The 11,346-nt window shown below is 36.7% G+C and overlaps 1 protein-coding gene across 2 annotated transcripts in view; it reads right to left on the bottom strand.

The window, feature by feature from the left end:
- Positions 1 to 1,138: 1,138 nt before the first annotated feature.
- The window catches only part of SOS2 (son of sevenless homolog 2 (Drosophila)), a 95,078-nt gene continuing 84,870 nt past the window's right edge, over positions 1,139 to 11,346 (bottom strand). The window contains exons 19-23 of one of the 2 annotated variants that reach the window (XM_006899202.1): positions 10,291 to 10,407; positions 7,890 to 8,151; positions 7,154 to 7,195; positions 3,736 to 3,845; positions 1,139 to 2,862 (exon numbers count right to left, since the gene is read on the bottom strand). In XM_006899202.1, the coding sequence (XP_006899264.1) occupies positions 2,359 to 2,862; positions 3,736 to 3,845; positions 7,154 to 7,195; positions 7,890 to 8,151; positions 10,291 to 10,407 (1,035 nt within the window). In that variant the 3' untranslated portion in view covers positions 1,139 to 2,358. The remainder of the gene's footprint in view (positions 2,863 to 3,735; positions 3,846 to 7,153; positions 7,196 to 7,889; positions 8,152 to 10,290; positions 10,408 to 11,346) is intronic. The other variant, XM_006899203.1, reaches the window with a different exon arrangement.

Below are 11,346 nucleotides of genomic sequence, written 5' to 3'. Positions count from 1 at the left end.
GACATCAAGGTTGGAGGATGACTTATTAAGAACCTCTATTATGCAGATGACAAAACTTCAGGTGAGGAAGAGTTCAAGCAGTTGCTGCAGAAAATCAAAGATTATAGCCTTCAGTATGGATTATATCTCAACATCAAGAAAAGAAAAATTCTCACCACTGGTCCAATAGGCAACATCATGATTGGAGGAGAAACAATTGAAACTGTGAACAATTTCATCTTAGTTGGACCCACAATCAACATCGCTGGTACCAGCAGTCAGAAGATCAGAAAACCACACTGGGAAAGTCTGCAGTCAGGGACCTCTCCAGATTACTGAGGAATGATGATGTCAGTTTGAAGACTAAAGTCTGTCTGGTTCAGGTCATGTTTTCTCAGTCCCATACTGTGCATCTGAGAGCTGGAGAATGAATAAGACAGTAGAAGAATTGATGTTTTTGATACTTGGTATTGAAAAATACTGAATATCCCATGGACTGCCTAAAGAACAGATATGTCTTGGAAAAACTGCAGCCAGAATGGTCTTTGGAGGCAAAGGGGCATGTTGTTAGTAGAAGCTATTCCTTGGAAAGGGACATCATTCTGGGAAAGCTGGAAGATTGGCTCTCAACCAGATGGACTGACTCAATGACTGAAGCAATGGGCTTGAGTATGCCAGAAATTATGAGAATGACAGAATAGGACAGGGTGACTGTGATGCATACTCAACTTGGCAGCACTTAACTCCTAACAAGGCAAAGGGTGCTCTGGTGGCCTACTGTTAAGAAGCTGCACTGCAATCCCAAAGGCAAGTGGTTTGAATCTACCAGTTACTCCACAGGAGACTGATGGGAGACCTCCTCCCTTGTGATTAACTGCCTCTGAAAACTCACGAGAGGGTCAGCTATGGGTCAGTTCTGACTCAATGGTACACAAAAACAACAATAGCAAAAATACTTAACAAGGTTTGCTGGAACTTTGCCTTGTTTTGGTTTAACACAAAGATAAAGTCAATCCTTGAAATCGACATATCTTGAATTCACAAGGATTATGTGATCTCAAAATTGCACAAAACAGTCAAAATTGTGTGTAAATTGACTATGAAACTTGCCAATCTCCCCCTTTTATATATATTAAAAAAAGACAAAGACTCTTTAAAATCTTTTAAAAATTAAGACTGGAGTGATTTATTAATCTTGTTAAGAACTCTGATACAAAGCACAGTAAAAGGCCACAGACCAGTAAATAAAACAACGTGGCTTTTGGCTACTTTACAACAGCTGCTACGGCACTTTTATCAAAACATGCTTTCCTTGCTTTGAAGGCAGATGTCCAATGGCAAATAAAAGTTACACTCACTTCTCAGATTTAAAAAGTTTAACAAAGTTTTGGGTATTCGCTGGTTGAAATATTGCCAGTCTAGAAAAAATAGATTTTTAAAATTTCATTTAACACAAGATTTATAAAGAAAGTTGAACTAGGTTTTTAAAGGCAAGGCAGAGTTTGTTCCTCTGCCATAAGAAACGTTCCCTCTGAATTTATGAATATAGTAGCAGATTGTATTATAAGCCTCAAGTCACTTAAATTTATATAGGTTATTAGCATTATCTTTAAATATACAATATAAACAAAACTGTACATACATGGTATTTTGATTTTGTTTTTCCAAAACAATAGGCAACTCATTAGCTAAAGACACCTAAGTCTGCAAAAACAAAAGGCACATCTGAATGAGATACATGCTAAATAATGGGCCCTTTTTTCCATTCAATAATTGAGTTAGGTAGTCTTTGTTTACATTTTGACAAAATACGAAACACAGTGCACTCTACTGTTTTCATTCTATTTTCCATCTTTGTCTTCAGCAGCAAATACTGGCATTTAAGACATGGCATTGAAGAGTTTAAGAACAGTGGGTGTTATTCACAATTCTCCGAGACATTTGAAAAACTAGAAGATGGTCAAAGAGGTTTAAAAAGTCGGAAAACGACACACCCCCTTTATCTGTGTAAATTCATTGCCTTAAAAAGGTCTCTAAATTTGAAAAATCCACAAATGCACTAGTCCGTTTCAGTGCAATCAATGCCACGTTAAACTGTAGTTTAACAGAGTCTACAGTGCAAATATAAATTCTTTATACTGGCCTTTTGGCAGCACTGAGATCTAAGACAAGGCAATGATACTGATCACCTGAGGATAATGATGAAGAACTTTTGGATTTTTAAGTTTTCCAATTTTCAAAAGCTTATTTGATCAGTAGCAGGTTTTTTAAAGAGCATTATTTGTAAAAAGTACTAAAATATTATGCCTTTTTTTGAATAAATAAAAAAGAGAACTTTACAAATACTATTCCAGTGTCAATGACTACAAATGGCTAAGGTCATTGAGGAGTCTCTGCATTTTTGAGCAAAGGCAGTCTGTACGATGGGGGGTGCGAAAGTTCCCGTTTGTAAGTCTTTGGTGGCAGTTTTGGCAGGTGATGGCTTGAATTCTGCCTGGGTGGAACAGGGGGAGCCAGAGGATGAACGAGACTGTTGTGACTAGAGCTGAGCACGTAGCATCGCCGTGGCACCCGTGGAGAGGGGGTACTAGGAGGAGTGTTTGGCGAATTTGGACATGTCCTAACGTCTCTGAACCAGTCTGGATCTCTATGGAGATGTCCTGTTGGAGGCGGCTGAAGATTAAACGGGCAGTTTATGAAGTGTTCCGGGGGCCGGAGAGGAACGGGTGGAGGGGTCTCGGGAAGAGGGTCTCTTGGCGGCGGTGGAGGTGGACTATTCAAAGGCCCGTTAAATGCACCAAAAGGAGCGGGAACTCTGGGTTTCACCTTTGGAGGTTGTCTTGGTGGAATAGCAGGGGGATCGTCATCAGATTTCGCATTTCCCTCAAAAAGAAAAATAAAATGTAATTATAAATGTAAAATAAATATAATAAAATAAATAAATAAATAAAATATAAAATGCAAATAGCTCTATTCTCTGGAGAAATTTGTAAGAATAAATCTTCAAAAGGATAAAAAAGTAACTATGTATCAAGCTAACCTAGTTTCATTATCAATTTTATGAGTATATTCCTGTCAGGTAAACTCCGAAAGCCATTTATTATTTTTATATATGAAATGGTCAATCTTGGGCTTGGGGCTTTGTGTACACATTCAATAGATCTGTGAATATATGAACTATTAAGTTTATAATAATGGGCAAGTGAGTAAAAACAATACAAAGCTTTCCAAACACATAACAAGAAGATGCTAAGAAAGTTTATTGTCCAACTCTGGCTTATGGAGCAGGTATCTACTTCTACTTTTCCCAGTGAAGCTTAAGGGTAGTGGTTCTCAAAATGTGACCCAAGGACAAGGACCACTAGAGGAAGTTCAGATTAGAAATTCAAATTCTTAGGTTCCATCCTTTACTTACTGAATGGGAAAATTTAGGGATGGGGTCCTAAGCCTTCCAGATGATTCTGATGCACCCACAGTTTGAGAAGCACTGTTTGAAAGTTTGAATAAAATTTTGAATGCTAACATTTTTGGAGTGCTTCTAAGTTATCAGTGTAATCCACCTACTATCATTCTTAGAAAAGATTTTAGGGGAGTTAAACAATAATTCAAAGTATTTTTCAAATATAATACCACAAATGTCTGAAAAACATAAAGGGTAGACAAATTACAGTTGACAGAGTCTTTATAAGAAAAAGCACTATTTTAAAGACTCACAACTTTGAATAAGCTGAGGCAAACCTAAATCCTAGAGAATACCTTGAGATTTGAAGCATCATGGTCAAACTTTTTTCGAGGAGGCAAAGGCGGCGGAATCAGTGGCTCTTCGCTTAGTTTATGTAAACTACCACATGAACTGAAGAAAGATTCTGGAGGGAAAAGGATTAGTCACAAGTCATTTGTACAAAAATATGACCAAATTTTTTATCAAAAAATATAACTGTGGTTCCTCTATCCTCTGCACTAAGCTAAGCTCTTTAAAAGAATGTGTGTGGTTAGGTTTTGTAACCCTACCACCTCCCACAGTTCCTGGTACTGTATTTTCAGACTGCTTTTCACAAGGGGCAAACTGATAAACAATTTGTTGACAATAAGTGAGAGAGTTCTCTGGTAGACTTTTTCTTCTTGTTAGATGTCACTGAGTTGAGAAAGATTCATAATGACACTATGAACAAAAAATCTGAACCCTGATCTATCTTGCGCCATCATCAAAATCTCTGACCCTCTTGAGGCCACTGATGCCGTCACTGTGTCAATGCACCTAGTCGAGGGTCTTCCTCTCTTTTACCATCTTTCCACCTTTCCAAGTGTGATGTTCCTCTCCAAGGAATAGCCTCTCCTAACTACATGTCCAAAGTATAGGAAATAAAGCCTCATCATCTTTATGACATTTAGAAAATTATATTTTGCTGCTGATGTTATATATTATAGAGTTTAAAGTGACTCATGGCTGACGTAGTGTTTTCAGAGGCAGTAAATCACATAGGTGGAGAGTGCCCACCTTTCTCCAGTGGAAAAGCTAGATTGGAACTGTGTTCCTTTGGACCTCCCTTCAATACAACTAGAAACATCTAAATCCTGAAACACAACATATATGAAAGGGATAAATGGAGGAAGATAAAATTTAAATTCCTACAGATGGATATAGTGACAGTTGAAAACAAAATTGTCCCTCTGAATCAAATGAAGGGTCAAGAGTTAAAGGGACTCAGTAAAATAGAAAGTATGAACATCAATCAGGGGAACTGGGTAAGTCTATAAAGAAGCAATCAGAACCTCAAGCCTCTATCCTCTAATTAGTGAGGTCAGACAATAGCCAGGCAAGAACTTCACTGATATTCCAGACAGTGATCAGAGGTTTAATTCTGTGGAGAATCTAAACCCAAGGCTTGGGGACACTACTAAGATGCTGTGCTGGAAACAGAAGGATTCTTAGTAAATATTAAGATCCCTAAACAGGCAACTCAAAGAGAAGATTTTGGAAAACCAAAAAAATCCTAGAGAACAAGCCGTGGAGAATGACAACCGAGGATACCTTCACTGAAAAGCATCACCACTCCATCCCCTCATAGTGAAACCCACTACCTTAACAAGTTCAGTCACTGATTTTCTTGGTTGGTTTTGGGGGAGGGAAAAGGTTACTCTGTTACCTCAAGTACATCCTAGTCATAAAAACAGAACATCATCAATAAAGGAACTATTATATGAAAACCAATTAAATATTTTTTAAAATATATTAGATGATCAAGGAAAAGATTTTTGTTTATCACTCACACATATTAGGCATTCAAAAATTATGCATTAAATGAACGAATGGTATTGGATTTCTCAAAAGCAACTATGAAAGCTAGAAGACAGTCATTATTCTAAGAAAAAATGATTTCAAATTCTATATCCAGTCAAATAAGTAAATGTATAAATAAATATTTTTTAGAAATGCAAAAAGTTTATAGTCTATGTACCCTTTCTCAGGTAGCTGCTAAAGGATATATCCCTAACAAAAGAAGGAAGCAATTCAAGAAAAAAGAAGATATTCTAAAAAACCCAGGAGATAAGTAAAGAGAATTCCTAGAATGCCAATGAAACAACAAGAAAGGTAGAAGCCACAAAAGAGAACAGTTAAAATTAGATGGGGGAAAAAAGGGCATAAGGAAAGTGGTTTCTAGGTTTAAAAGCAAAACGAAAACTGAATAAACTCTAACAGGTTTCCCCATTGGTTTGACTTCATGGAAAACTGCTGTGAAGATTGGGAAAGACTGAGCAACACATGTCAACAGAAACTAACTAACAAATTCCCTAAGCAATAATGAGGCAATTACAAACCCCAGGAAGCAGAATCTTGTAAGAAAGGAAGCATAATCTAGTACATACTAGTTGGTTTAGCAGTGAATAATATTTTTCCCAATATGAACATGTATAATCACTGGGTGGTGCAAATGATTAAATATTTGACTACTAGCAAAAGTACGGGCAGTCTGGATAAAGCTACTCTGAGGCTGCTCAGGAAACAGGCCTGTGATATGCCTCCAACAGTCTCAACCTTGAAAATCTGCCAGTAGGTGTGACAGGAAGTTCTGGTGCAGTAGTCCTTAGGGAGTTAGGCTGCAACCCAGAGCTGGCACCTCTCTGCCAGTTCAAGTATATCAGCCTCAGAAAACCCAACTAGAGGGTCAGCTATGAATCAGTTCTGATTCCATGGCAATGATTTTAAATTTTAGTGGGTTTTAGGGTTCCCCCACCACTCTGGATGTATGATGTTGGAATCACACAAAGCTAACTAATACCAACAACAAACATACTCTAAAATTGATGAATCAAAAGAACAATATAAACATTTCATTTACAGACATGGAAGTCTATAATTGGAAGAGAAGAGAAGATAGGACTGGGAATTGCTGTTGGCTTCATTTTAAGCTTTTTAGCACTATTTGCCTTTTAAGGTCTAGGTATATATTGCTTCTATAAAAATGCTAAAAAATAATTAAAATGAAATCTAGAATTAAGCATTTGAAAGACTAAATTTACTTTTCTTAAAATGTAAGAATTTGCTTGTTAGTATCTAAATTATAACATTTTACTTTGCTAGATGCAGAAGTCCTCTAAATATTACTACTGAGACTGTTGTTTTTATTATTCTTATTTTGTTTTAAACAAATGACCTCAGAGAGAAAATTAACTATCTTTATGAGATAAATTATGATTAACTGAAAAATTCTAGACTAGTGCTTTACTTAAATCTGCCTTCATTAACAAAATGATACAATGGAGTAAGTGATCCAGGGCTAGCTCAGAAAGTGGTAAGACTTTTGGCATTCTATTCCTATGGGAAAATGAACTGGAAAGGCTGGGATAAAGGAGACGTGAACACCATAATGGTACTGCTTACTCTTAGCCAAATACTATGCTAGGGATCTCATTAGACGCAAACATGTTTGGAGACACCAAGCAATTTGTTCAACATCTCAAAGCTCCAACAATACAAACAAGTTCTAAGGTGATGAAAAGAAACTATAACAAAACAAACAACACATAGTTAGGAGAAAATACCTCAATTTATAAGAATTTCTTTCCTTTTTGTATTATTTAAATATCAAGCACGATTACTAAAATAGAAATTTAATCAACTAGATTATCATTATAATTATTTCACTGGAGGCAATTCAGAATTCTTACTTACTTGAATGTGGCAAAAGGACTGGAGCAAAGATACTATGGCCGCCTACTGGAATCAGAAAAAAATAGTATGAAAAAAAAAGTAACATCTATGATGGTATTTTTAAAATATGTCTCTATAAAGTAATACACAATAAGACACACTGGGCATAGAATTTTATCATATTTTGTCAGGCTAATTTTTTTAAATATGAGATTGTTCTTTTTTCCTGAAATGGTTTTTCCTTCTTAGCATAACTGGTTTCCTCTTTATCATAGTCACTTTCCCATTTCCCCTGATGACATGTATCTGTTCACTGTCTATCGCTCCCTTTAACATGGGTTACTGTTGTTAGGTGCCATCCAGTGTTCCGACAACCCCACGCATAACACAAATCCTCCTCACTTCCTGTGTTCGAGTTTGTCGTCACAGCAGTGTCAGAACATCTATCTCCTTGAGTCTTCTTCTTTTGCACAGACTTACCTTGATGTGACCCCAATTTGTTGGATGAATAAATTTCAACATATACAAAAACAGTAGTCAAATGATGCTTTACTCTTGAGTTAATCACTATTTTAACATTTAAATGTCATTTTTTATAAAACAAAATATTTGTTGGATGAATAAATTTTAAAAATGATGTGAGATGCCGCTTTATTTCTTGAGTTTGCAAACAACTCTATCATTTAATTAAACAGATGAGAAGACTTTTCCAAAACATAAGACTCCCTTTCTTAAATCATTTCTATTAAGTACTTACCATAGGAACTGTTGAGATCCACATCTAAAAACACACTGAGGTCTGAGGAAGCAGACACTGGTGGAGTAGATGGTGTGTTTGGAGAGGTTGGTGCTGACATTGTCGATTCAATCTCAGTTTCAGCAATGCGACTAAAGCTTATTTTACATGGTTCTCTTTCTAATGGCGTTGGATGGCCTCGTAAAGTACCTGAGGTAGAGCCATGGCGGCCTGCATTTGGCCTTATTCCAGGAGATTTTAAGGAGAAAGTTGATTTCCTAGGCTAGGAATAGCAAACACAATGAACATTATTAATATTTACACCTATTTTGCCTTTGATTTTATGACTTTGAGCCATTTTAACCACACAGTTAAAAGAGGTAGAATAAAATGCTAATCTACACTAAAGTCTCTAATATTCTACGCAGAATACTTCTGAATTTAATTGGATTATGCTTAACAGATTTAAATTTGAATATAATGAAACCTATTTTCTCAGTGCAAAAATTAAATTCTAGAAAATCTCTGTGAAAATAACTCTAAGATGTTCCTAAAACACTAGAAATTAAACTTCTTCAAGTTGTCAGTATAAATTTTACAAATATTTACTATTGCTGTTGATTGCCATTGAATCGAGCACGACTCAGTGATCCTGTGAAAAAAATGCCTGTAGCCTTTCTATAACTATCGTCATTTATCAACGTTCAAAGCATTTCCAGAGGCATGTTGTTTGGGGAGTGGATGCCACTCTTGCTATAGACAACATATTATGAAAGCACAGAATTTTTTAAGTATCTCTTTCCCCTTCCTCTACTAAACAGTCAACCTTACTAACAGTGCTTTAAAGTCTTTGGGGAAAATGATCACCCCACCTGCACCTTTTTCCTTGAAAACTCTACCAGCAATAATCAAATGAAAAAAAACCCTAAACAAGGATATGAAAATCAGATTCAGAAATTTGAATTAAAAATCTGTATTGTAAGGGAGCTCTGGTGGCCTAGTGGCAAGAAGCTGCACTGCAAACGCAGAGGCACACAGTTCTAATCCAGATGCTCTGCTGGAGGAGGGGCAATCTCCTCCTGTACTAGTCAGATCCGATTTGACAGTACACACATAAAAAAGAATAAAATTTAAAAAATAATTTTTTTTCAATCTCTATTGTGTGTCAATATCTAGTTATAAAGTCATGAAAATGTTACTCTAAGCCCTCTGAGTCCCAGATCTTTTTAAGCTTATAAAAACTAGTTTTCACTGCTTGTACCAAAGCTGGTATTTTATAAATGTATTTCCTTTTACATCTTCTTTCAACTTCTTATAGTTGGTCTTCTGATATTTCTCTTGTACTGTGAACACCAATAATAACTAGGAACGAAAACAGCAAATTCTAGCAGGAAAGGTGAGCTCTAGTGGCAACGAGGAATTATGGTGCCCTCATGATCAGAATCCTTTTCAAGTTAGAATTGTGGTAGAAATCTGCTTGCTCCTTTCCGGTTTCCCCATTTCCTCTGCTCCATTCAGCTATCACCTGGCATGTTAGTGGTCATCATCTATCCATCTCTATCACAGTTGTTTCTGTTTTAGCTATTGTTGTTGTTAGGTGCCATCAAGTACGACTCAAGCAATCCTATGAACTGCCAACCTGAACCCGGCTCTAACCTGTGCCATCCTCATCTCTGACACACTAGAATCCATTATTGAAGTCACCGTGTCAATCCATCTCATTGGAGATCTTCCTGTCCTTTGCTAACCCTCTCTATCTTTCCAAGAATGATGTCCCTCATCAAGGAATAGACCTGCCTACCTACATATCCAGAGTATGAAAGAAGCTTCACCATCTTTGCTTCCAAGGAGCACTCTGGCTGCTCTTTTCTCAACACATATCTGTTTATTCTAACTAGGATGGAATAAAAAAATGTAGATTAATAAGTAGAAATAAAAGAGAAGATTATTGTTACTAGCTGCCACCATAGGCCACCAATTCCTATGTATAATGAAATTAAACTCTGCCTGGTCCTATACTATTTCCATGATGGGCTGCTGATCAAACTGTGGTCATCCACAGGGTTGTCCGTATCTCATATTTAAAAGTAGACTGCCAGATCTTTCATGCAAGTTCATCTTATTTTAGAAGCTCCAGTGAAATCTGTTCAGTACCACAGCAACATGAGAATCTCCACTGACAGACTGGTGGTAGCTGTGCCTGACATACACTGGGAACTGAGGCTGAATTTCTTGCATGGAAGGCAAGAATTCTACCAGCGATGAGCAGTGCAGCAAAACAACTAAATTCAATACATTTTTAAGCACAGAAGGTATATTTTCAAAAACAAAACAATTTTCCTAAAATTTGCTTCAAATGTATCTTATGACTTAAGTCTTTTTATTATGAGCTGTAGAACATAATGTTATGTAATGGACTTACAAATCGAGGTGGCTGTTTGCAGTTTCGGGGCTCAATTTCTAATGACTTGTTGAACAAATAATCTGTAAACTCTTTTTCAGATTCATTTCCCATAGGGTTAAGATTTTCAAAAAACCTCTGAAATGAAACAAATACCCGTTAAGCATACATTTTAGATCTTATTAAAACATCACTTATTCTAGTTTACTACCAAAAAATTACCTAATTGAGAGATCATGATGTCTAAAAAAGTTTACAAACATTGCTGACTCCAATCTCTCTTATTTTTTGAAAGTTTAATAATCTAGTGTTAAAAGTTTATTCAGATTCAAACTTTGATATTATTACCATCTTAATGGCTAAATTGTTTGCATCCTTATTCCTATTATAACAACAACAACAACAACAAAATTACACCAATTATAACAGCAACAAAATGATAAGCCCTATACTACCTAAAGTGTATAGAAGAGAATAACAGATATAATCCACAAGGGAAGTTTAATGGTCAGAAAAAAAATGGAGATAAGTTGGAGTAAGGTCTTATTTATGTTCTTAGGCATCCTTGAGTTGGCTCCAACTCATAAAGGCCTCAGTACAGCAATAAAAAGCTTCAAAACACTGCCCAGGCCTCTACCATCTTCTCAAGTGCACTGCTGTAGCCACTATGGCAATCTGTCTCACTGAAGGTCTTTGTCTTTCCAACTTGAGCTTTTTTATCATGCTTGAGGCCTTTCTCCAGGAACTGGACCCTCTTGATAACAAACCTAACTTATATGACATGAAGTCAGGCTAGCATTGTTTCTAAGGAGTATTCTAATTCTAGCTGCACTTCTCCCAACACCAGAGTCCAAAGGTATCCAATTATTCCTTTATCATCCTTATTCATTGTCCAATTCGCAAAAGCATATGTTGTTGTTGTTATGTGCCGTCGAGTCGTTTCCGACCCATAGCGACCCTATGCACAACGGCCCTAATCCCTGCTCTATCCTGCGCCAACCACACCGCCTCTGACACACCCATCCCGATTACCCCAGTCACTGAATCAATCCATCTCATAGAGGGTCTTCCCCTCCT

Source organism: Elephantulus edwardii, unplaced genomic scaffold (assembly GCF_000299155.1).
Source record: "Elephantulus edwardii isolate Elephantulus edwardi_28Jun2011 unplaced genomic scaffold, EleEdw1.0 scaffold00247, whole genome shotgun sequence".
NCBI lineage: Eukaryota > Metazoa > Chordata > Mammalia > Macroscelidea > Macroscelididae > Elephantulus > Elephantulus edwardii.
Note: the sequence above shows the minus strand (reverse complement) of the source record. Positions and strands in the feature narration are given on the sequence as shown.